This window comes from Orcinus orca, chromosome 18 (genome assembly GCF_937001465.1).
Source record: "Orcinus orca chromosome 18, mOrcOrc1.1, whole genome shotgun sequence".
Taxonomy (NCBI): domain Eukaryota; kingdom Metazoa; phylum Chordata; class Mammalia; order Artiodactyla; family Delphinidae; genus Orcinus; species Orcinus orca.
Window position 1 is genome coordinate 78312473 of NC_064576.1, and position 27937 is coordinate 78340409.

General features: G+C 38.5%; 1 protein-coding gene across 6 annotated transcripts in view; it reads right to left on the reverse strand.

Moving 5' to 3' along the window:
• The window catches only part of RNF17 (ring finger protein 17), a 111893-nt gene that overhangs the window by 19273 nt on the left and 64683 nt on the right, over positions 1-27937 (reverse strand). For all 6 annotated transcript variants that reach the window (XM_049701235.1, XM_049701234.1, XM_033409409.2 and 3 more), the window contains 7 exons: positions 22883-23110; positions 22076-22226; positions 21815-21933; positions 8019-8121; positions 6676-6791; positions 4733-5022; positions 3274-3437 (listed from right to left, as the gene is read on the reverse strand). In XM_049701235.1, coding sequence (XP_049557192.1) covers positions 3274-3437; positions 4733-5022; positions 6676-6791; positions 8019-8121; positions 21815-21933; positions 22076-22226; positions 22883-23110 — 1171 coding nt within the window. The remainder of the gene's footprint in view (positions 1-3273; positions 3438-4732; positions 5023-6675; positions 6792-8018; positions 8122-21814; positions 21934-22075; positions 22227-22882; positions 23111-27937) is intronic.

Sequence of the window (27937 nt, forward strand, 5' to 3'; positions counted from 1 at the left end):
TTTCAGACAGTGAACTTCACAAGTGTTTCTCAGTTTTTTGCTCTACTCCCTAAAGTGGGAAAGGATTATATAGTGAGCTGGAGTTGGGTCTTTTTCCCATGTGGAAAGCTAGAGTTAACTGGAATTGGGTAATTTCCTTTCCCCCAGGTTGATTAGGCTCTGGTAATACCCCAGATACTTAGGCCCTGCTTAACTACTGTCTCCTGAGTGCAGGCCTTATTAAGAAAAACAGAATGCTCTAGCATATTTCAAAATGGTTCCTTTTCTCCTTCCTCTGCTGGAAGCATCTCTGATATTTATGTGAGAACCTGGTCAAGCTCTTGGAGATAAATCTCACAGAACCGTGTGGAACCTTCTGATGACTGGGTTCCCTGGAGTTTTTGCCTCTCAGAGTTGTCCACACTAAATTCCAGCAATTCTTGGGAATTCCCTGGCAGTCCAATGGTTAAGACTCTAGGCTCTCACTGCCGAGGGCCCGGGTTCAACCCCAGTTGGGGAACTAAGATCCCATAAGCCATGTGGTGCAGCAAAAAAAAAAAAAAAAAAAAAAAAAAAAAAAAAATTCCAGCAATTCTTCCATTAGAATTCTGGTCGTCAGTCTCTGCTCCCATAAGCTGTGACTCCCTATATTCACCTGACTCTCTAACTGTTGGGGCAGTGGTTTGCCCTTTGTACTCCCTCTCTTACAGATACAAGAAGAGTTACAGATTTTTCAGTTTGTTCAGCTTTTTACTTGCTGTTAGGATGGTGTGGCAACTTCAAAGCTTCTTAAATGTGGAACCAGAAACTAGAAGTCCTCAACAGTCCATTTTTAAAAATGCTTTATTTAATTTTGATTATTCAGTTTCTAAATTGTTTCAAGAATAAGGAATGTCAATAAGTTACTTCTGTTACCCCAACTTAATGAAATGAACATATCACTGTTTAATTGGGCTGTCTTGGCAGTCAGCATTAAAAAAATGAAATAGAATTGAATAAAAATTATCTGAGTACTTCACAGGTAGTTAGGGTACGTACAGTTACATGTAATGTCTATTTCTTAATGTGGATCACAGGATAACCTTGAAAGATATCAGGTTAAGGAATGAAAAATTTATTGTGTATACTTGAAATGCATAGGAAAATAATTAAAAATGATGATTAAAATATCAAAATACTCTCAAATTTAAAAAAGAGATATTAGAAAGTATGAAAAAAATATAGTTCACCACTATCTTATTTGGATCCTATATATGTAAAGATTATGAATTTAATAACTTAATGAAAATTGAATTTCAATTTACTTTTAGATTAAAAAAGTTATCTGAACAATTCAAATGTATGTGAAAATAGACTCATTTGCATATAAACACATGAATCTGTTGAGTATCCATATACCTAAATAGTAACCCAAAATTTGAAACCATCGTACTTCTATTAAAAACCTATGAAGGGGCTTCCCTGGTGGCGCAGTGGTTGAGAGTCCGCCTGCCGATGTTGGGGACACAGGTTCGTGCCCCAGTCCGGGAAGATCCCACATGCCATGGAGCGGCTGGGCCTGTGAGCCATGGCCGCTGAGCTTGTGCGTCCGGAGCCTGTGCTCCGCAACAGGAGAGACCACGACGGTGAGAGGCCCGCGTACCGCAAAAAAAAAAAAAATCTATGAAGGGCTTCCATGGTGGCGCAGTGGTTGAGAATCCACCTGCCGATGCAGGGGACATGGGTTCAGTCCCTGGTCTGGGAAGATCCCACATGCTGCAGAGCAACTAAGCCCCGTGCGCTACAACTACTGAGCCTGTGCTCTAGAGACCACGAGCCACAACTACTGAGCCTGCGTGCTGCAATTACTGAAGCCCACGCGCCTAGAGCCTGTGTTCTGCAACAAGAGAAGCCACCACAGTAAGAAGCCCGCACACCTCAACAAAGAGTAGTCCCCACTCGCGGCCAACTAGAGAAACCCCATGTGCAGCAACAAAGACCCGACACAGCCAAAAATAAATAAATTGAATAAAATTTTTTTTAAAAACCTATGAAAATAAATAAATGTATATGTATAACTAAATCACTTTGCTGTATACCTGAAGCTAACACAACATTGTAAATCAACTATACTGCAATAAAAATTTTAAAAAATAAAAATAAAAGATACCTTCCAGGAAAAAAACCCACAAAACCCTGTAAAGTCTGTATTCCAGCACAAAAAGCACAAGGCTTAGATCAGAAATTTTGGAATCAGATGCTTAGATATGAATTCTAGTACCACCACCCACTGACATGTTGACCTCAGACACATCACTGAACATAAATTTCAATTTTCTTACTGGTAAAATGGGAATAGTAATCTACATCTATGACAGTTGGAAACGAATAAGAAAATACAAACACGCATATGTGAAAAAAGCTTAGAAACCTGAAGTGCTACGTTATTGTCAGGTATCATCATCAAATAGATAATAATCTCCTGTTCAAGTATTAACAAAAGACTGTTCTTCTTAATTTTCCCTCCCCTCCTAAAACCAAAATCTTCACAGGCTGAATGTCTCTTGATTTCATTGCTATACTTAAAGTACAATGTAAATGGAGGCATTTTCCATCTATATTTTTATATACACATATTTTCAAAGTACAGTTGACCCTTGAACAACACGGGTTTAAACTATGAGGGTCCACTTCCACATGGATTTTTTTCAGTAAAAACCTACTACAGCACTACATGATCGACAGCTGACTGAATCCGCGACACAGAACCGTGGACTTGGAAGAATGATATAAATTATACTCAGGTCAGCTACAGAGAGTGTCGTCTCCCCAGCCCTAGTGCTGTTCAAGGGTCAACTGTATGCAGCTCTTTCTGAAGATTTTAGATGAAACTCAAGTACTATTCTTAGTATTCCGGAAAGGGTAAATTAACCCTAATGTGAAAGGGTAAATTAGGGGGTCCCGTAAACAAATTTACTAAGGAGATATAGAATATACTGGAAAATAAGTTGTTTTATTTAGCACCATGCACACAAATAAGGCTGCCAATCACAAATAAGTGGTACCATTAAAGTTTCAGTGGTAAAAATCCCTATCTGGAAATATTCTTTTGTTATTCAGGTTAATAAATATACTTGAAAATAAAAAGAGGAATTCTTACTACAAATAAATATATAATGCATCTAAGTGATTCTCCTACATGAATGAACTCATTAAAAGATGTTTTAATCAAAATTTCATGTATCTGAACTTGAAAGACCTCTTAATGTTATAGCACTTAGCCTTAAAATAGTCACAAAAGAATTTCAGACTCACCCTGATAGTGCTGCCAATGACTTCCATTACTTTGCCTCGATACCACAAAGTATCTGACCCCCTTACTGCACAAGCTTCTCCCTTTCTCCAGAAATAAGGCTCCAAAAGACCAAGGCATTTTAAATTACTCTGAATTTCATTCATCATTTTTATTAGTTCAAATTCTGAAGAAATTATTAAAAATAGAAAGCATTTAGGAAAAATTCCCTACCATTTTCAAATGAAGTCATCATCAAACTTTAGTAACTTCATCACTTAGATAACATTAAAAGGAATTAAAAATCACTCCCCACATAATAGAGCTTTAATAAAAATCTAATTTAGTCAATAGCTTCAATATGTTTCGAAACATACTACTGACTAACAACATGTAAATTATTATTCTGATCTATGGTTACAAACACAAGCATTATCTTGGAAGTGCAAGAATCATTAAAAGCTCTTTGTTATTTGATGCTTAGATACAGCATAGTGCTGCGGGTATAATATTAAAATTCTAATATTGCTACTTCCTGCTAACTGGCTCATTATTTCCACAGTAAATTTATATGCCCATAACTGATGCCAGAGAGGGCAAGCTCTGGTGTCAGTTCCTATAACAGTTCTACTACTTTAGTTGCAAGCTCCTGGGCATAAGCCTCAGTCTGTTCTTCTGTAAACTGGGTGTAATAGTGCTAGCCCACATTATCAGTATTGCAGGAGATTGGAAGTAAGGCATCTGGCAACCAGTTCTAGCTATGATTATTTACACACGTCAAGCAAAGTTTCTGGATTAAGTACTGTTGCTACAAGTCTGAAACACTACTCACTTCTAGAATAGCCAATTACACAGATTTAGTCTGGTTTTCAAATTAAAAAACAGTATTTAGCAGATCAACACATGAGACAAAAATTTCAACAAATTCGTAGCCCCCATACCCCTATCCGTAGGTGGACTTACTATGAAGCTAATGGAGCTTAAGTCCCGTGAAAGCTAGAGCTGCTGTGAGTCATCAAGTGTCCTGGACACACTCAGGTTGTAGAAAGGAAGCGTTAGTACATAAGCTAAAGAGATCTCAGGAAGGACCTGAATCTCAAATGGCCCTGACTCTCCAGTCATTTGTTGTGACTTCTTTTCTCACTTTTAAATGAATATAAACATTTGTATTCTTTTTTCTTAGAGAGCCTCCAAACTTGTATAACTGGATAACCATGCTTATCTTAGGCCCAATGTTTATCCATTCCCAATGTCTCAATAAATGATTTTCATGTGCTAGGCATTGTGCAAAGCACTTTTCATGCATTATTTCATTCAAACCTCACAACAACTCAGTGAAAAAGAGGTTCAGAAAGGTTAAATATCTGCCCAAGGAATTTCAATCCATGTGTATTTTACTAGAGATATTCCCTTCCAATTAAAATTCTCTAGTAGTAAAAGCGACCACTTGTACAGAATACTGCATAATGTGAAAGATCTTACCTGATAATTTAGGTACCACAAATATAGTTCCATCATCACCAATGCAGCTGACTACTGCCTCAAATACTTTCTGGTTAGGAATAGCTGGTGGTTTATAGCATCCAGTGGTTCTTGGTTCTAGAATTTTCTCCTTAAATTCAGACACCTCGTGTTCACTGAGAATATCAGCAGCTTTTTTGTCAGGGTCAGAGTTAATTTTAATACACTTAGTAACCACTGACTCTCCTTGTACCAGTGGGATTTCCAGAGACTTCTGGGATAATGAATGGTTGTTATGTAATTTATTAGTTCTGTAACATGCAAAAAAGAATACATCTAACCATGAGCAAATAAAAAAATTCTGGGAAAACAATATAAAAAGAATCCTTCAAATATACTTGAAGGATCAGTCTAGTCTAATTAATCTAGGATATTCTAGTCTAATTTGTTACATAAAAATGAACATACTTTAAGTTATAACGAAAATTATTTTAAATTATGCATGAGCTTGATGATAATAAAGCAATATAATTTCACTTAAATGCATTAAATTACTATCCCATATTTACATGCTATTCTCTCTTAAAATCTATTAAGTATATCCCAAGTATCATACAATTAACTAGGTGTTATTGGGAAATACAACAGCTTCAAGCTGATTCTAGTTTAGCCCAAAGACAGATCATACATGTGGCAAGTTATCAACATTCATAAAATAATACAAAGATAATGAGTCCCTTAAAAAATACAGTTTTTCCATACTATTCAGATATTAAGTGTTAGTGGTAACACATGCTATATTCATTCATAATTGCTTTACTTCCTGTTATTCCCTTCCAATTAAAAAAAATGCCTATAAAAAACCCTAGAAGGAAATATTAACATTTTTATGTTAGAAAAATGATGGCAGATTTTTGTTTCTTCCACTTTCCTGTATTTTCTTTCTTTCAAAAGGAAATGAGCACTGATAAGATAATAGCTGCATAATTCCTCAACTAACACCGCTCCCTCATCACTCCCAGCCTTGAGGTAGTAGTTTTAGTGCCAGAAAAGTAGAAAAGAACATTATATTAGTGGCAGATATTGTTAGTTAATATAAACTTGCCCAGCATTTTTCACTTTAACATTTCTTTCAGCGAGGAACTGTGTTAGCCTGAAGTCAGTGAATGCAGGACTAGATGCAGAGCCTGGCTAACCGCCAAGGCCCAGGCAGTGAAGTCAGCATCTACCACACCTGGCCAACTACCTCGGGTTCCGTATTATTTCTGATCTCTCATTCTCCTTCCATTTCATCAAGATTGGGGTCCTGATCCAAATAAGGTAAAGTATAATAATCTAAGATAAAAAAAAGAGATCTGGCCACGTATGGTAGAAGGTGACCACTTGGAACATGTATCTGCAATTCTAACATACCTCTACCTCTAGAAGGAAAAAGATAAAGAGGAAACTAGAGTTACAGTGATATCCTGATCCTTCTCCCCTTGGATCAAAGGTATTTAAACCCCAAATTTAGTATCTGAAAGGATCTTTACATGTAAATATTGTTCAATTACTTTTTTGGCTACCCATTTCTACTCATTTGCTACCTACATCACACAAATATATTTTGGTATATACCTACCAGAATTTCCAACATAAAGCTTAAACATTTCTGCTTAAGCAAATGAGGCCAAAGGGTTCAGATCTGGTACCCACTGTGTAATTCTCTTTTCCTTTAGTTTAAAATGTACTGATAAATGCCAGAGCAAAGGGGGAAGTATAAAAGCAAAAATGTCTAGGGATTTAAACATTTAGCAATTCTGAATGAATTTACTTCTAAGCTGGCTCCTCAGGATTAGGTTATAAATCATTTTTAAGAGCAAACAAGAGGCAATTCATGTCTGAGCACACACAGATACGAACATTTACACAGGCACATAAGAAGCCTCCATCACAAAATGCTGTTTTAAAAAAATAGTCTATACCTCGTTTCTCTCAAAGCCAAACCCCTTTTAATCAAATATTTGGAGACATCAACAAACCCTCCTTCTTTATCTCTGCAGAAAATTTTCACAGGTAATGGCCATGTTGTGTTGTTTTCCTGCAGTGATTTAAGAGCAGAGTAAATATGAGACACAAAAACGCAACTTCGTATAAACATTACACTTTTCACAGGTATTCCCTCCACATTTCTCCATGCCAGAAAGAAAAATTCCCAAACAAGTAATTTTGATATCGGAACATATCAGAGAGAAAACAGCATGGAAGACAGTCATCAGAGAAAGACAGTTGTTTTGTGAAGTCTATCAGGAAGACTTCACTGTCCAGGGGAAAAATACCAAGCGGAGGAGAAAAAAGGACGACTGAAAACTGTGTTTTCCATCCCAGATTGGGGAGGGAGGAAAACATCCTCAATTACAAGTTCTCTATTCTCCTGAATTCTTTGTAATTATAGAACTAAAATATATTTTCACAGGTGTGCCTTTCTTCTGCTGTGAAAAGCCAAAGAAAGAACTACAAAACATATATTCTGTTTTATATGTTATTATAAAAATGGGGGAAGTACACAAAGAAAAAATTAACATGGAAAGACTTACAAGAAAATTCTAATCATTAATGCAATAAAATGTATCAAATTAGAAAAAAGTTAAGGAGACAAGGAATATTTCTTAGTGTTCTGAAAGGACATGTCCTATATATGTATCCTCTTCTCAAATCGGCACTCATACAAACACCTTTTATGATGTACAGTTAATATGATTTCACTAGAAATTCGTAAATTCACTACCAATTCGTAAAGAATATCAAAGGCTTCAGAACTGCACTCTAGCATACATACCTTCTGGTTTTTAATATGCAAATTATCAACTCAAGAATATTAGTTTAGAAATGTTTTGATTCACTCATATAATCATTTACAGTACGTATCTATTATGAAACAGGCGTTACAGTGTTTTTTATTGGCCAGGTCGTGTGGCTTGCAGGATCTTAGTTCCCCAACCAAGGACAGAACCTGGGCCCTTGGCAGTGAAAGCATGGAGTGCTAACCACTGGACTGCCAGCGAATTCCCAAACAGGCGTGATAACTTGAAGACCAAAAAAAATGATGCAAAAAAATATCCAAATAGGGAATTCCTTGACAGTTCAGTGGTTAGGACTCCACGCTTCCACTACAGGGGGCACAGGTTCGATCCCTGGTTGGGGAACTAAGATCCCACATGCCACGCAGCCAAAAAAAAAAATCCAAATAGCTTACTATTATTTTCTCAACAAAATAAATGCTTTTGTAGAAAATGTCAATGAAATAACCAGTACACATCTACTGTACCTGTTCACACACTTGTATGACGATGGTTGCTACGGCTCCAGTGAGGTAAAACGAGAGACAGTCACAGGCTGTTGCTGTCCATTTGTCACTCCCACCAGCTGGTCTAAAACAAAAAATGACAACTTGTTTTATAACAAATAGCATAGGATATAGAAACATAAAAGAACCATCATATAAAAATATATTTCAACCAACTACATATGTAGTGAGAAGTCAATTTAAACATGGCTTTGTATTATTCTCACAATTTTCTTCCCCATTTTCATAGCCTTTTATTCATCCCTCTATTCTAGCTACGGCCCAAATTACATGCTAAGTTATTTATGTACATCTGTTCTGAAGCTACACTGAGAACTCTTAAAAAAGTAGATGTGTTTTAAGTTTTTTAAAGCTAGTATATACATTTCATATATGCTAACTACACTATAAACTCAGAGAGCAGGGATGGTGTATTTTGTGTTATGTGTACACACATTTGATTCTTGAACGATGTGGGGGTTAGGGGTGCTGACCCCCCGTGCACTCAGAAACCTGTGTGTAACTTCACAATTGGCCCTGCATATCTGTAGTTCTGCATCCAGATACAACCAACCACGGACATGTAGTGCCATAGTATGTATTTACCATTTATGTATAAGAGGACCCGTGCAGTTCAAACCTGAGTTAAGGGTCATCTGTATATTATGTGTTGTATGTGTTATGTCCATATCTCCAATGCCTAGCATAGTGCCCAGCTCACAGAAGGCACGCCAAAAATATTTAATGGAAATACAAACAGTCCCTTTGTAATGATGATTTCTCTGCCCAAATATTTTTGGAAGATTTTTTCTGGAATTTAAAGCTAATTTGTATTACTACCTATGAATATTAGCCTCAATTATTTTTAGAAAATTTATTTTTAATAATCATGGTAAAAAGTGTTCAATAAATATTTGACAAATCAATGAAGAGCAGAGTATCAACTTCATCATCTATTTTCGTTTGCAAAGTCGAAACTGAGTGACTTTAGATGTTTCTAACCATCAAATCCACCCCCAAAGAATAAAGAACTAGTACCACTAAAGAGATTACAAGTAAATACTGCAGGCTCTGAAGGCTCTCTAGAAAAGGCTTCTAGATGTGGAGTTTCATTAGCGCTGCCCCATCCTCTGAGTAAATAAGCAATGTGGCCAATCTTTTCACACTGAATGGTTTATGTGAGTGAACTAAAGAAATCAACTGTGGGGCTTCCCTGGTGGCACAGTGGTTGAGAGTCCGCCTGCTGATGCAGGGGACACAGGTTCATGCCCCGGTCCGGGAGGATCCTACATGCCGCGGAGCGGCTAGGCCCATGAGCCATGGCTGCTGAGCCTGCGCTCCGCAACAGGAGAGGCCACAACAGTGAGAGGCCCGCGTACCGCCAAAAAAAAAAAAAAAAAAAAAAAAAAAGAAATCAACTGTGTATGTAGTTTGACCAAATAGGATTTAGTAAAACTATTTATTAAGAAGCCCAAACAGTGTTCCTATGAGCTAAGAAGCTTATATTATCAGTGACGCCTTGAATTAGTTATCGTTTTTTATTTATAATAAATAAATAATAATTATTATTATTAGCATACAAGCATCATTAAGGTTTTCCTATGATTTATTAAGAATACACACTTTAAAATATTACCTTTTGAACATCTGAAAGTATTCACAACATTTCAAAAAATCTATGGCATGTATCCATAAAACTTTGTGTTTCAGTTAAGATAAAAAAGTTCTGGAGATGGACAGTGGTAAAGGTTCCATTACTTAAAGCCATGGAACTGTACACTTAAAAATGATAAATTTTATGTTAATGTATATTTTACCACAATAAAAAGAAATCTATAAAAAAGATTTCTCAGAAGGGTAGTAAAGCATAGTGGTTAGAACTCTGGTTCCAGAATCAGAACTTTAATAATCCTAGTTCAACAGTTTGATGTATTACTCTGGATTATAAAATATTTAACCTCTTGAAGACTCAATTTCCTTATCTTTAAATAATACTTTTTATCTATAGCTTAAAGGTCTGCTGTGATAATTAAGTAAAATAATGCCTGTTAAGGCAATTAATACAGGGTCTAGACATGCTTAAGGTTAGCTATTATTAGACTCCTGAAACAGTGGTATTCCATTACAGTCCATAAGACATAATTCAAGGTGTCAATAGGAATGCATTCTCTACAAGAGGGGTCCCCAGCCCCCAGGGTGTGGACTGGTCCACGGTCTGTTAGGAACCGGGCTGCACAGCAGGAGGTGAGTGGCGGGCGAGCAAGCAAAGTGTCATCTGCCGCTGCCCATCGCTCTCGTGTTACCACCTGAACCATCGCTCGCATTACCACCTGAAATATACCCCCCCTACACACCCCATCCATGGAAAAATTGTCTTCCATGAAACTGGTCCCTGGTGCCAAAAAAGTTGGGGACTGCTGCTCTACAATACTGGGTACAATTAAGGGACTGACAGAATTCTGTTCTATCAATGAACAGAGCCTCCACAACAAAGGGAAAAGGACAGCATCAAGATAGGGAGGAGAGACAGAGACACATTCTCGCCAAGGAGAGACCCACGCCCCAGCTGCAGCGATCCAGAATCAGGAGGGACCACAAAGGAGGGAGAGAGCTGAGCTCTACATGAGGCATGCCAACTGATACTGAGCAGGGCCCTGTAGGGCTCCTGGGCACAAAAACTTTGTGTCTCCCATTTTTTTGAGTATAGGAAATACCCTTCACTTGGCATCACGACCTCTAGATCCTGTACAGGACAGAGTCCCCGGAACACCTGGCTTTGAAAACCAATAGGAAATATGACCAGGAAAACTACAGAACTGCAGAGAACATGATGCTGAAAGCTCAGCTTCTCTGTACACTGGTGCTGAACTGAATCTTGGAGACAGAGTTTTGGGTGAAGTAGAAAAGGATAGCTTTATTACTTTGCCAAGCAAAGGGGGAAACAGAGGGCTACTGCCTCGAAAAACTATGTATTCCAACTTGGAGAGGACAGTGAGAAGTTTTATAGTAATGGTTCGGGGCTTTCCTGATGGTGCAGTGGTTAAGAATCCACCTGCCAATGCACGGGACACAGGTTCGAGCCCTGGTCCAGGAAGATCCCACATGCAGTGGAGCAACTAAGCCCGTGTGCCACAACTACTAAGCCTGCGTTCTAGAGCCTGCGAGCCACAACTACTGAGCTCGTGTGCCACAACTACTGAAGCCCACACACCTAGAGCCCGTGCTCCACAACAAGAGAAGCCACAATGAGAAGTCTGTGCACTGCAACGAAGAGTAGCCCCTGCCCGCCACAACTAGAGAAAAGCCGACATGCAGCAATGAAGACCTGATGCAGCCCCCCCAAAAAAAAAAAATCGTTCAAAGAAGGCGTGATCACATGGACATTCTTCTGATGGGTTGGTAGAGACATATGTCAGCGTCAGCATCATCAACCTTCACTGTCCAACTGGTCTGGGGTCTACATGCTTGTGGGCAGCATACTATCATTAATCGTTAACTTCTCCCACCTGGAGGGGGTTTCAGTATCTCCAAAACAGCTCAAAGATATTGTTGTTTATCCACTGATGGGGAACCAGGACCCTCCCCAAGGCTGCACTACTGTTTCTCTTGACTGTTTTCCCCTGGTCTCGCATCCCCTCCCTTCCCTAATTAACAACTGTTTGAATCTGCCCATTGGAACTCAGGTCAGGGAGGCTGAATGAAAGCTATTTCCTGTAATCAAAGAAATGGGGGACACAGAAAGTCTTTGTGCCAGGGAGTCCCAGAGGGCCCTGCTTGGTAGTAAACAGAAAAACCTGCCCTTAAAGGGCCTGTGCCCAAACTCACTCAACCTAAAAACAAGTGCAAAAACACCAGATTGAAAAGGGCATGGGCCACACACGAAGAGGACCCACTTACTAAATCTTAAAGCGTTTGCTGGAGAGGGAGAAACCAGCTGGGATGCCCCCTAGGGACTGAGACACTAGCAGGAGCCTTTTTTTGTGATCTCAGGCTACCTTGCTATCACTAGCACTGAAATTCTCCCTCTAACCTATTAGCACTAACGGGTCTGCCCTGCTGAGAGTCCTGCCCACCGGAGCCTCAGCTGGGCCTCACAGCCATGCAAGCAACAGCCCTGCCCACCAGCACCCCACAGCAGCCGCTGCCCTGCCACAAGAGGAGGGCACACAGAGCCCACAGAGGGGACACCCCTTGAGTGCCAGGCTGTGGCCACCAGGCAGGATTGTACCCCTGAGTCCCACTGAGCATCTCCTAAGTAAGGCCACTCTTTCAAGACTGGAAGAGAGAGCTGATTTATCTAATACATATGAACAAACAGAGAATTAGGCAAAAAGAGGAGACAGAGGAATATGTTCCAACCAAAAAAACAGATTAAAACCTCAGAAAAAGAACTAAACAAAACAGAGATAAGCAACGGACCTGGTAAAGACTGAAAAGTCATCATCATAAAGATGCTCACCAAACGCAGGAGAAGAATGGATGAACACCATGAGAACTTCAACAAAGAGACAGAAAATATAAGAAAGAACCAAACAGAAGTTGTAACTGAATGAAAAATGCCCTAGAGGGCTTCAACCGCACACAGGATGAAGACAAAGAGCGAATCAGCAGGCAGAAGACAAAGCAGTGGAACTCACCCAGACAGAGCAGCAAAATGGGAAAAAAAAAAAAAAGTGAAGATAAGAAACTTTGGAGACAACAAGTGGAATAAACATTTGCATTATAGGAGACCCAGAAGATGAAGACAACAAAGAAAGAAAGAAAGGACCAGAAAAATTATTTGAAGAAATAGTGGCTAAAACTTCCCTAATCTGAGGAAGGAAACAGACACCCAGGTCCAGGAAGCCCACGAGAGTTCTAATAAGATGAACCCAAAGGATCACATCAAGACACACTATAATTAAAATGGTAAAAGTTAAGGATAAAGAGAAAATCCTAAAAGCAGCAAGAGAAAAACAACTTGTTATGTACACGGGAATCCCCATGAGGCAATGAGCAAATTTTTCAGCAGCAACTTTAAAGGCCAGATGGGAGTGGCATGACTATTCAAAGTGCTGAAAGAAAAAAACTTCCAACTAAGAATTCTCTACCCAGCAATGTTTTCATTCAGAATTGAAGGAGAGATTAAGAGTTTCCCAGATAAGCAAAAGTTAAAGGAGTTTTTCATCACTAAACCAGCCCTACAAGAAATGTTAAAGGGATTTCTTTAAGCTGAAAAGAAATGGCACTAATTAATAATAAGAAAACATACAGAAGTAAAAATCTCACTGAAGATGGTATAACAAAAGTAGTGGATCAATCACTTATAAAGCTAGCATGAAGGTTAAAAGATAAAAGTAGTAAAATTAATCAGAAGAAAGTACACACACAGACTGAGAGTGAAGTTATAAAAAAAGAATTCCATGCAAATGGAAATAAAAAGAAAGCTGGAGTACCTATACTCATATCAGGCAAAAGAGACTTTAAAACAAAGATTGTAATAAAAGACAAAGAAGAGCATTACATAATGATAAAGGAGTCAATCCAGCAAGAAGATGTAACATTTATAAGTGTATATGCACCCAACAGAGGAGCACCAAAATATATAAAGCAAACATTGACGGACTTAAAGGGAGAAATTGAAAGCAATACTGTAAAGGTAAGGGACATTAACACCCCACTTGCACCAATGGATAGATCATCCAGACCAAAAACAGTAAGGAAACAGCAGATTTAAATAACACGTTAGATCACATGGACTTAACAGATATATGCAGAACATTCCATCCAAAAGCAGCAGAATACACATTCTTCTCAAGTGCACATGTAACATACTCCAGGGTAGATGACATGTTAGTTTACAAAACACGTCTGAATAAATTCAGAAAAATGAAATCGTATCAAGCATCATCTCCAACCACAATGGTATGAAACTATAAATCAATCACAAGGGAAAAAAATGGGGGAAACCACAAAAACGTGGAGATTAAACAACATGCTACTGCACACCCAATAGGTCACTGGAGAAATCAAATAGCTAGTGACAAATGAAAACAGAAATACAACATACCAAAAATCTACAAGACACAGCAAAAGCAGCTCCAAGAGGGAAGTTCACGGCAATTAGGCCTACCTCAAGAAACAAGAAAAATCTCAAACAAACCAACTTTACACCTAAAGGAACTAGAAAAAGAAGAATAAACAAAACCCAAAATTAGTAGCAGGGAGGAAATAATAAAGATCAGAGCAGAAATAAATGAAATAGAGACCCCCCCACCGCAAAAAAAACCCCAATAGAAATGGCCAACAAAACTAAGAACTGCCTCTTTGAAAAGATAAGCAAAATCAACAAAACTTTAGCTAGACTCACCAAGGAAAAAAAAGAGAGAAGACTCAAATAAATAAAATCAGAAATAAAAGAGGGGATGTTAACAACTGATACCACAGAAATACAAAGGATCATAAGAGACTATTAACAATTATATGCCAACAAAATGGACAACCTAGGAGAAATGGATAAATTTCTGGAACCACACAATCTTAGCAACTGAATCATGAAGAAATAGTGAATAGACTCATTACTAGCAAGGGAATTGAAACAGTAATAAAAAAATCTCCCAACTAACAAAAGCCCAGGAGTAGACAACTTCACTGGTGAATTCTACCAAACATTCAAAGAAAAATGTTTTGAAGAATTCTCAAACTCTTCCAAAAAACTGAAGAGGAGAGAAACCTTCTGAACACATTTTATGAAGCCAGTATTTCCCTGACACCAAAACCATACAAGGACACCACAAGAAAAGAAAATTGCAGGTCAGTATTTCTGATGAACATAGCTGTAAAGATCGTCAACAAAATATTAGCAAACAATACATTAAAAGGGTCACATATCACGATCAAGTGGATTTATTCCAGCAGTGTAAGGATGGCTCAGCACCCACAAATTAATCAACGTGGTACATACAGTAATAGGATGAAGGATAAAACCATATAATCCATCTCAATAGATGCAGAAAAGCATTTGACAAAATTTAACACCGATTTATGATAAAAACTCTCAACAAAGTGGGTACAGGGAGAGTGTATTTCAACATAATAAAGGTCATATATGACAAACCCATAACTAACATCACACTCAATGGTGAGAAGCTGAAAGCTTTTCCTCTAAGATTAGGAACAAGACAAGGATGCCCACTCTCATCACTTTCATTCAACATAGTATTAGAAGTCCTAGAACAAGTAATTCTAAAATTTGTATGGAACCACAAAAGATCCCGAATGTCCAAAAAACAATCTAGAGAAAGAAGAACAAAGTTGGAGGTATCACGCTCTCTGATTTCCAACTATACTACAAAGCTACAGTAATCAAAACAGTATGGTACTGGCACACGAGCAGACACATAAATCAATGAACATAATAGAGAGTTCAGTAATAAACCCACACATATATGGAAAATTATTTTATAACAAGGGAGCAAAGAACATACAATGGAGAAAGGATAGTCTCTTCAATAAATGGTGCTGGGAAAACTGAACAGCCACATGAAAAAGACCACTAGACCACTATCTTAAGCACAAAAATTAACCCCAAAAGAATTAAAGACTTGAATGTAAGAACTGAACTATAAAATTCCTAGAAGAAAACATAGGCAGTATCCTCACTAACCTCAGGCTTAACAATTTCTGTGGATCTGACGCCAAAGGCAAGGGAAACTAAATCAACAAATGGGACTGCATCAAACTAAAAAGCTTCTGCACAGCAAAGGAAACCACCATCAAAATGAAAAGGCAACTTATTGAATGAGAGAAGATATTCTGCAAATCACGTATCCAGTAAGGTGTTAATATCCAAAATTATAATGAACGTATACAACTCAACAACAAAAATCCCCAAACAGCCTCATTAAAAAATGGGCAGAGGATTTGAATAGACATTTTTCCAAAGAAGACATACAGATGGCCAACAAATATATGAAAAGATGTTCAACATCAGTAATTATTAAGAAAATGCAAATCAAAACCACAAGAAGGTATCACCTCACATCTGTTAGAATGCCTGTTATCAAAAAGACAACCAATAAAAAGTGTGGGCAAAGATGTGGAGAAAAGGGAACCTTCCTGCACTGTTGGTGGGAATGTAAATTGGTATAGCACTACTGGAAAACAGTATGGAGGTTCCTCAAAAAAATAACTACTATATAACCCAGCTATTCCACTTTTGGGTATTCACCAGAAGAACCTGAAAACACTAATTCAAAAAGATATCTGTGGGCTTCCCTGGTGGCGCAGTGGTTGAGAGTCCGCCTGCCGATGCAGGGGATGCGGGTTCGTGCCCTGGTCCGGGAAGATCCCACATGCCGCGGAGCAGCTGGGCCCGTGAGCCATGGCCGCTGAGCCTGCGCTTCCGGAGCCTGTTGCTCCGCAACGGGAGAGGCCGCAACAGTGAAAGGCCCGCGTACCGCAAAAAAAAAAAAAAAAAAAAAGCTATCTGCACCCCTATGTGAACTGCAGCACTATTTACAACAGCCAAGATATGGAAGCAACCTAATGATCCATAAAATGGAATAATGGATAAAGGACATGTGATATACACACAATTGAATACTACTCAGCCATAAAAAAAAAATGCAATCTTGACATTTCTAACAACATGGATGAACCCTGAAGATATTATGCTAAATGAAATAAGCCAGACTGAGAAAGCCAAATACCACATGATTTCATTCATATGTGGAATCTAAAAAACCAACAAACAAAAGAGAAACAAACTCATACATACAGAAATCATATTAGTGGTTACCAGAGGGGAAGGGAGTTGGGAGATGGGTGCAAAGGGTGAAGGGTGTCAATTATAACGGTGATGGATGGTAACTAGGCTTGTGGTGTGATCACTTTGCAGTGAATACAAATGTCAAATTATAATGCTGTACCGCTGAAACTTATATAATAAAAAATATCTGGTGAATTTACCTTTAAAAATTTTCTATTTGTTTTTCAATTATAGTTTTCAAACATATTCAAAAGCAAAGAGAATATAATAAATCTCATCTATCATTCAGCTTTGACAATTGTCAATACATGACCAATTCTATTTCATCATATTCCCATGTATTCACTCCCATCCCTGATTATTTTTTTTAATATTTATGTGTGTGTGTATGTATGTATGTATGTATGTATGTCTGAGCTGGGTCTTCGTTGCTGCACGAGGGCTTCTCTAGTTGCAGCGAGTGGGGGCTCTTTGTTGTGGTGCACGGGCTTCTCACTGCGATGGCTTCTCTTGTTGCAGAGCACGGGTAGTTGTTGCACGTGGGCTCAGTAGTTGTGGCTCACAGGCTCTAGAGCACAGGCTCAGTAGTTGTGGTACACGGGCTTAGCTGCTCCGCAGCATGTGGGATCTTCCCGGACCAGGAATCGAACCCGTGTCCCTTGCATTGGCAGACAGATTCTTAACCACTGTGCCACCAGGGAAGCCCCTAATTATTTTTAAGTCCCAGATTTAACATTATTTCATTTGAAAATATTTTAGCTTGCATTTCCAAAACTAAATCTTTTTTTTTTTTTGCAGTACGCGGGCCTCTCACTGTTGTGGCCTCTCCCGTTGTGGAGCACAGGCTCCGGACGCGCAGGCTCAGCGGCCATGGCTCACGGGCCCAGCTGCTCTGTGGCATGTGGGATCTTCCCGGACCGGGGCATGAACCCGCGTCCCCTGCATCGGCAGGCGGACTCTCAACCACTGCGCCACCAGGGAAGCCCCAAAACTAAATCTTTTTAAATAAACATAACCACAGTACTGTTGTCACATTAAAAATTAATAATTTCTTAAGATCAACTATTCTTAAGATCAACTATTCAGATGGTGTTTTTTTCCTGATGTTTCAAAACAGTCTGAATTGGTAAACAAAATCCATACATCATGAATGGGCAATATGTATCATTAGTGCCCCTTCCATCTCTTTCCCTTGTAATTTTCTGTTGAATAAACAGAGTTGGTTTGCAGTTTCAATGGTCTGAATTTAGCTGACTGCATTCTCATGGTGTTTAACATGTTCATCCATCTCTTGTATTTCCTTTAAATTCATAGTTAGGTCTAGAGTCTCGATCAGATTCAGGTTCGCCTATTTCTTTTTTCAGCAGTACTATTCAGAGATGGTGCTGTGTACTTCCCTCAGGAGGTACATAATGTCTGATTCTCTTTTGTGATGTTAGCAGCCACCAACAATCATGTCTAGATCCCTTAGTATATAAGAGTTGTAAAATGGTGGTATTCCAATGATATCATTCTTCCTTTGTTAGAAGGAATGCTTATAAAGAACAACTTTCCCTTACCACCTAATTGATATCTCGAGACACAGATTGTACAGGAAAAACAAGTGCTCATTTCCCTTATTTACCAATTTTCAGAATAATGAACTAGTTCCCTAGAATCCTCTAAAAGTGATGTTTTTTTTAAAAATCACTTTATGAATTTAGAGACTTAAACATATCAAATGCTTTGATACAACATAATAATCATCCTACTGCTGTTCAAACTGTCCCATCTTTGGTCAGTGGAAGTTTATTCAGGTTGGCTACTGAGTCCTGTTGTCATAATCTATCTATCCATCCATCTATTTATTTATAGCTTTCTTGCTTTTTGCTAGGTCAAGATATTCTAGGCTCACACTGTGTATTTCCTTCCCAAGACCTGGAATCAGACATTTTCCCAAAGAGCACTAAATTCTTTTAGTGGGAAATGGTATTTGGAGACCACAATTTGTGCACCAGCATGGCTCATTGCTACTGGGTCCTTCATGTTACAAGGCTAAATAACATGTTTTTTTATAATTAAAATACCTTATCAGTTTCTACTGATACTATGAATTCAAAATCAGGAGTACAAGGTAAATCAACCTTAATCTTACATTTTTACCATCTAACAACTGTTCTTTATAATATGTAACATAATTACTATTTTGAATTATCCCACAAAACACACACAACAGTTTCAGTAACACTACAACCAACTTTGGGATTAATAAAAACAGCTGACTTGGGGGGGACAGTTATTTCTTGTCCTTAGGATATATTTTGGTAAGCATGTACAGTCAACTTATTGTGTTTTAAAGTCACTTGAAAAAGTTCCTCTCTGCGAGGCTATACCACCACCATATACAGTTAATTTCATTTTACTATTTTTACTGATTTGTCTGCATAAAATATTAATGTTGTTCTAATGTTAAACTGATATTGTTAGTAACCTCTTTTCCCCAACTTATTTGAAGTACTTACTCTTAGTTAATACCAATGTGACAACAGGAGGTTGATTCAGCTTCTCACATATACTCTCCTTTCTCCCTCCATTCTTTGAAATTGTGGCTGATCTACTTTGCATTCTATACTGTTTTCCTAATAACTATCATTTAATCTTGGTTCTTTTGGTAAAATAAATGTAATGTTCACCACAATTCTTATGTCAAAATCTCTCTCGTTGGTTACCTAAAACTTGTTCTCTTACAGGGACCGTTCCTGGAAACAATATCCCCTGAGTGATGAAATCAGTATTTTGTGGTCTTTTTACCAATACCTGAAAGTCAGTTGGCTGGATATAAAACCCACAGCTTGCCATTTTCTTTTGAGTATTTTTAGAATGTTACTCTCTTACCTTCTGGCATAAAGTGTTGATGATGACAATGTTATTTTATATCTCTCGTGAATCAATGATTTTACTAGATAATCTCTCAGTGTTGGCATTCCTGAACCGATTTTCCAAGATAGGCAGTGCGCCTTTTCAATGTATTTTTTAAAGCAGTATTTTAGGGACACTTTTTTGAATTGGGTTTTTAGTATTTGTTTTGATCTATTTCTTTTAGTCTTGTTCTTTGACATTCCTATTACATGTATATTCCTATTACATTCCTATTACATGTATACATTCCTATTACATGTATATTGTTTTCTTTTAAATCCTTTGGATTTTTAAATTAAAAACATCTGCCCTTCTTTTGATCTTGTATTTCTTTTTTTAAACATTTATTTAAATTTATTTGTTTACTTATTTATTTATTTTTGGCTGCGTTGGCTCTTTGTTGCTGCACTCAGGCTTTCTCTAGTTGCAGTCAGCAGGGGCTACTCTGTTGCGGTGTGCAGGCTTCTCACTGTGGTGGCTTCTCTTGTTGCAGAGCACGGGCTCTAGGCATGCAGGCTTCAGTAGTTGTGGCACGCGGACTCAGTAGTCGTGGCTTGTGGGCTCTAGAATGCAGGCTCGGTAGTTGTGGCGCACAGGCTTAGTTGCTCTGCAGCATGTAGGATCTTCCCGGACCAGGGATCAAACCTGTGTCCCCAGCATTGGCAGCTGGATTCTTAACCACTGTGCCACCAGGGAAGTCCCTTGTATTTCTCTTTAAGACATTTTCTATTACTTATTTGCTTTGTGTTTTTTCCAGTTTAGTCTACATTCTGATATGATTTTCTTTTCCTTCCTGAGTGCTATCATCTCTTTTCAAATCTTCCTTTTTCTGTAATCAATCTTATTTGAGTTTTTCTAATTCTATTTTATGTTGTTCTTCACAGTGTCTATCATTTTCTAAATTTTTTAGTTTACTTTGAAATACTACTGCTTTGTAAGCCTGTCTTTTTCGTGGATTCCATTGCCTCTAGGGATATTATTTGGCTCCTAATTCTCTTTTCTCATAATAATTTGTAAGGAGTTCGACTGTAATCCTTCTTTTCACTAATGTTTTAAGTGAAGTAAAATTTCCTGTACTTCAGGACAACGGGGGGATCACAACTGCTTTCCGAGCTTCATGGCTCTGGAACTCTGACTTGTGTCGTTCTCCCAAAGTGACAGACAACATGGCTTCATACCTTGCTCTCTACTTTTATCTGCATCTTTTCTTTCCTTTGCCCCACAGTCTGCCTTGCTCAAATCAGGCTCTCTTCTCAGCAGATTCTCCTCTGTCTGGGGGTCCTGGAAGAGAGCTTGTATGGCTAAGAAGGCTTCAGTACCATGAAACACCGGCCTGTCACAGAGCTCTCGCATTGAACTACAAAGAGCACCCTGCGTCTCACTTTTGGTTGCTGTTCTCAAGTTGGCCCATGTGCTCTAGTGAAATGCTGTTGCCAATTCCTATTTTCAGACCTGTGAGGACCCCAGGCAGCTTTCCCTCTCCATCCTCCCCCACAAGTGTGACACCACAGGGTCTGGTTTGTGGAGCACCCCACCTGCTTGTGTTGCCTACTTTCGTTGTAGATGTTGTCCATGCAGTCTGCAGATTTGCATCCATGTTTATGTGTTTATGGTAGGATTCTAGCAGACTCTACAATTATACCTTGCCATTTCCCAGAATCCTAATTCACTCTTTCTGGTAATTTACACATTTTTAGCTATCCATGCAATTTTAAGCTTATGAAATACATTTTTATTTCTATCTGCTTGTGTGCCTCAAGGGTTTTTTTTTTTTAACAGTTTGAATTCTTTCTAGATACCACCAAAGTTTATTATGTACTTCACATTTTTATCTTTCCTGTTTTTGTTTTTTAATTTTTTGGCCACACCATGCGGCATGTGGGATCTTAGTTCCTTGACCAGGTATTGAACCCACGCCCCCTGCAGTGGAGGTGCAGAGTCTAAACCACTGGAGTGCCAGGGAAGTTCTTCTTTCCTGCTTAAAACCTTAAAATTAACTAGACAGATCAACTAGATCTTATGAAAATTTCAGAATATGTCAGAAAAATCAAAACTGATAAGAATCCATCCAAAAAGAAACATATTTAAAATCATATTCAATAATGAGAAAATTTACTCAGCTAAAAACTACCTTATATCAACAAGAGAGCATTCCAAAGATAATCTTCCCATGGTCTTTAGGTTTTCTTGAAGTTCTCTTAAACAGTTAATATTCACTACTAGTTCAACACCCACGTCATACAGCAAGACCTATGAAAACAATAACTTATTAAGTCTATGGAAAGACAGTGCTTAAAAATTTTTTTTTTGCAAACTGAAAAGCATGATAAAAATTGGATGAAAATACAAAATGCATTCACTTTCATGATTATATTCTTAATGCTGCATTTACCTCCACCAATGTGTCTGTAACCATTCTGATGATCTGGCCCCTTTGCCACTGATTTTCATCTGGGATCTTAACAGCACAGTGCATATTGCTCTTCCATTTAACAGGTTCCCATTTTGAGTTTTCATAAGCAGAGACCATCTTTTCTCCTAAACTATGTAAAGAAAAAAAATGTTAACTCTCGAAACCTTTTCTTGTGACGTACAATTCCCTGACTCCCTGTCTTCTACTGTCCTCCCTCCCTCATTCTATTCCAAACAAACCGGCTACCTTGTTCTTCCTTGGACACCCAAGCACATTTCCACTGCAGGGTCTGGAACTAGTTCTTCCCTCTGCCTGACGTGAGCTTCTCCCAGGCATCTTCATGGCTCCCTCCCTCCCTGCCTTCAGGGTCCATTTCAAGTGTCACTGACTCTGTGAGGTCTTCCTCCCCCACTGCTTGATCTTTCTCGTCTTCATCATCATCTGCTGCACTGAATACTTTGTTCACTGTCACTCCCTCTACTAGAATTTAAGCTCCATGACAGCATAAGCTTGTCCATGTTTTTAGCACTGTATCCCCAACACCTATAATACTGGCTGTCAAATAATAGGCACTCAGTAAGCATTTGTGGAATTTATAAACCCTAACACAGTGAAAATAACCAGTAAAAATATTATTTGTATATTTTTAACTGGTTTTTTAGTGAATATTTAGCTGAAATAATTTTGTACTTTTAAAATTCTGCATTTATGACTTCTAGATCTTTGAAACGAAATACAGAAAGAAGAATAAAGCTACACGCACAATGTTTTCTTTGAATGTTATACCTATGAAGTAAGTCTTCTGTTAATAACCACTGAACATAAATCTTCTCAGGAGACACTACATTGCAGATGTACACAGGCAGTTCCTTATAATAAAGTGACTGCAGATCCTCATTAGGTAGAGATTTTGCAAATACAGGATTTAAGTTGTTTACTTCATTTGAAATAATTTCTTCTGGAGAAGGATCCCATACTTCAGTATGCTTTTTGGAATTATCTTTGAGGGTGTATCTGAAAAATAACAAAACCCATTAGCAAAAAGAGTAGCTTGCAAAATATTTATGTTTGTATTTGCTTAGATCTAGAGATGAATAATATGATTTTAGATACGATTCACTGCTTTGCAGTTTTGATACTAACAGAAATTTTAGTCTTTTGCAGAGCACAGGCTCTGGACGCGCAGGCCCAGCGGCCATGGCTCACGGGCCCACGGCATGTGGGATCTTCCCGGACCAGGGCACGAACCCGTGTCCCCTGCATCAGCAGGTGGACTCTCAACCACTGTGCCACCAGGGAAGCCCTAGTCTTTTTTTTAAAAAGAGTTCTTAATGATTAACAAAGGACAAAGAGGAAAAGTAAAAGCCAAACTTTCTATTTTAAAAACAGTTTAAAATACCAAGCGTGCTCATAATTACACAATTTCCCACTGATATTTTGTACTCACAAAGGAATAGAACTATTCAGTGTCTTTTTTTTTGGTGACTTGAATATTTCTCCTTGACTAAAAAGTATCCATCTGTCTGAGAATATAAGTGGAAAACAACTGCTATTTTAAAATATCTTAATAAGCAAAATTATAGAAGTGTTTAGAATGTTTAATGAATCAGATTAGCTCAGATTCTAATCACAAATAATTAATGTCAAAATTTCTTTAAAGGAAAAAACTTAAGTTCTTTCACAATAAGCTTGAGATTTTGCTAACCTAAGAGACTAACAATTTTTCCTTCTAAATCTAATGGACAGTTTTCAGTCCTTACTCAACATCTACTCCGAGCCTAAACTAGCTACTCTTTCCTTCTTGAAATGTTCTCTTTCTTTGGTTCCTGGTTTTTCTTTAGTTTTAGGTTCCCGATTTTTTTTTTTTTTAACTTCTCTCTCTTGTAAGTGATAATGCTCAGACTTGCATCTTCACCTAGGAAGACTGGGATGATTGATGAAAGTGATGGACTCATTTATTATGTGTATGTTAACTTGCCATCTGAATCACCTAACCAGGTCTCTCTTCCATGCTCCAGACCCAGGTACTCATTTCTTTCATTCAACTAATATTTCCTGGGTACATACTGTGAGCCAAGAATGCTAGATCCCAGAGATATGGCAGTGGACAAAATAAGCAGGGTTCCTGTCCTCCTGGAGTTTATGCTATTGTGATACTGAGAGATCACATAATTACACAAAAAATACATTATACAGAACAAGGGCATAGGCCAACGAAATCTAACCCAGTCTGTGAGTTGGAGAAGGTTTCTCTTGATTAAATGACATTTCAATTGAGATTTTAAAAGGACAAGCAGAAGTTAGTGAGGCATTCCAGAAACCAAAAGAAAACATGTAGCTTTGACATAGTAAAGCAGTAGGACATGACATGAACCTTAAGGTAGACAGGCACCAGAATATTTGGGAAACATTATGTTTTATTTTATAAAGGATGGTGTGCGTATATGATATAGTTGAGCCCGACAGACTAGACTGTGGAACTTCACATTTCTTTTCTTCTTACGCCTCAGGTGCTCAGGGCACGCACTGATCAAGGGAAGCTCATGTTTTACTTTGAGGACAGGCAATAGATACTATGAAAACAGTGGGACTGGTTGCAGTCCTCAGGAATCGGCAATCCGGGTGTGGAAGGGCAAGGAGACTGGCTGGGCTGCCAGAGCAGCAGAGGTGGTTTATGAAAACTGGTACCTTGGGAGGGGCAAAGCAATGTGCTTTTATAAAATTTTCAAAAGTAAATACTGTAAGTGCAATTAGTTAAGATCACGGGCTCTTTCCACTCTCACTTTTCCTGTCCTTTTTTTTCTCATCTTGGATGTTGGCCAAAGCATTCTGGGGTGGCTAAGGGGAAGCTGAGTTGGAGACACATTTAGTTTGTATTTAGTGGGATACAGTTTTGTGGCTCACGACACATCCTGTGGAGTTACGCTATTGCTAGCCATCTTGCTGCAGCAGTGGGTTCCAGAAATGCTCCCACAACCTTAGTGTCACATATGAAAACATAAGGTTCAATACAAAGCTAATGCACCACTATGTGTAATAAGTAATTGAGCCACTGTACACCTGTTTTTCTGGCATAACAGTGCTTCTCTTTCATTCTTTAACATGTCCCAGTTTGGACGAGAAATAGGGTTACCCTGTTAATAAACAAATTAAACCATAAATCAATACATTAATAAATGTCAAATCAAACTGTATTAAAGATTCATTATAATAAAACTTGAAGTGTCTTGAATATTATGTATATACATAATATATGTATAATACATGAAAGAAATAATAGATTCTCCTAAAATTAATTTTAGAAATTTACATGACATTACCAATAATTGAGCTATGGCTCTAAAAAACTTTAAAAAAATTACCAATAAACAAATTTCGATCAGCCACACTAAAGACTGGATTACTTTTCTATTCTCTCCATAGGGATATCACAAAATCTGATATTTCATGTGGTAATCAGTATACAGCTAAAAAAGAAAGTATTTTACAGATGAGTCTGAATTTTCTAACATTTGTGGTATTTGTTAACTTTTGAAAATCTGTAATTTGTTGATTTCTTTTGCCAGCCTATATAAATATTACTTTTGTTTTTTAAATTCTATAGTTATAATTTTGCATTCTTTTTCTCAAAATGGGGTCTCCCAAATGGTACAAACTTCAGGCTGACCCAGGAGACCTGGAGTTGCCCTTGCCGGGCACAAGCCTGAGCACCAAGGGTGAGCAGACATGGCTGCCTCTCCCCTCACCCCCCTTCCTTAGCCGCTGCAGCGCCCGCTCCTCACTCTCACCACGCGACTCCTGCGGTCCCACGGCTGAGGGCATGGCCCACAGCTCCCGACCGCTGCACAATGCTTTTGCTGCCTGGAGATTCTCCCTCTGCTTTCTTAGCCACAGGACCTCACGCCAATACACCCAGAGCGGGTGCTGCCTTCACTCTCCCCACAAACCTGTGCTCTGTTCTCAGGGAACAGTGTCACCAGTCACTGGTGGTCAGGTCAGTGATCCTGAGTCAACCTCAACTCCCTCCTCTTTCTCACCTACAATGAGCAGCAGGGTCTTGTGATGCTCACCCCCTTTATGTTTCACGATCTAGCCATTTTCCATCTCCAGGTGTTCTTTGAAAACTTGCCATCAGACACAGCTTTCTAAAATGCAAATCTCTCAGTCCTCTGTTTAAAATCCTTCAATAGCTCCCCTTTCTTCAAGGGATAAACTGCAAACACATTCAAGTGTTTGAAAAGTACTGTAATTTACTTCTCAGAGACTGAGGTTCCTCAATCATCTAGTCTCTGCGTTTCTCCTGCCATACCAGCCACTAGTACCTTTTTTTTCTGTCCGTTAGCTGTGTGACTATACTAACAATACATAAAGACACATATTTTTCCTGAATGCAGGCCTTCACTCCTGGTTGTATTAAAGAATTCAGCTTAAGTGAGAGCTCCACTGGTGAGCCCTCCAGGATTCCCCCACAGCACCGTAATTACCCTTTGCACAGCTCTTATCGCACTGAAAGGTCAGACTGACCATCTCCTTTCCTACTACAAACCAACCTTACTCACCACTGAGTATAGCATAACAAGTCAGCCTGTAAATATTTCTCGCTTATGTAACTGAACAATAAGGACTATTAGCTAATGGGCTATTTAAAAAAAAAAAAAGTTTATTGAAGTGTATCATAGATGTCAAAAAGTTCACCCATTTCAAGTGTATGACAGTAACTTTACCAAATGGTATAACCACCAGCATCGATCAGTTTTAGAACATTTTCACACATACACCCCCGTAAGATCCCCCACGTCCATTTACCCTTAATCCTTGTGCCCACTTCTAGCCCCAGGCAACCCCTAATCTACTTTCTGCATCTACTGGTTTGCCTTTTCTGGACATATCATACAATTAGTAATCTCCTGTTTCTGGCTTCTTTTACCTAGATTAAAATTTCTGAGGTTTAGGGACTTCCCTGGTGGTCCAATGGTTAAGATTCTGTGCTCCCAGTTCCGGGGGGCTGGGTTTGATCCCTAGTCAGGGAACTAGATGCCACATGCCGCAAAGAAGATCCCACGTGCTGCAACTAAGACCCGGCACAGCCAAATAAATAAAGAAATATTTTTTAAAAATTTCTGAGGTTTATCCATGAAGTAGATGTGTCAGTTTGCTTCTTTTTATGGCTGAACAATATGCCACTGTAGGAATATACTGTGTTCTGTCTATTCACCAGTCACTGGATATTTACATTGTTTCCAATTTTTGGCTAGAATATGAATAGTGCTGCTATGAACAACTGCTTGCAAGTTTGTGTATGGACATATGTTTTCATTTCTCCTGGGTAGCTACCTAGGAGAGGAACTGCTAGGTTTTATGGTACTTTTATGTTTAAATTTTGAGACATCCACAAGCCATTTTCCAAAGAGCTACACGCTGTTCTGCGTCCCCCAGTAATGAGGGTTACTCCACGTCCTCACCAGCATCTGTAATTGTCTGTCTTATGTATAACAGCTGTTCTAGTGGGGGAGAAATGGTACCTCATTATGGCTTTAATCTGCATTTCCCTGATGATTAATGACATTGAGCATCTTTCATGTACCGATTAGCCAATTGTATATCTTCTCTGGTAAATGTCTGTTCATATATTTTATCCATTTTCTTTGGTTGGACTGTCTTCTTATTGAGTTTTAAGAGTTCTAGGAATTCCAAAAACAAGTCCTTTATAGGATACGTTCTGCAAGTATTTTCTCCCGGTCTGTTGTTTGTCTTTCACTTACTTAATAGTGTCTTTTGAAATGTACATGTTTTAAATACGATGAGGACAAACTTATCATTTCTTTTCTTTTATGGACTATG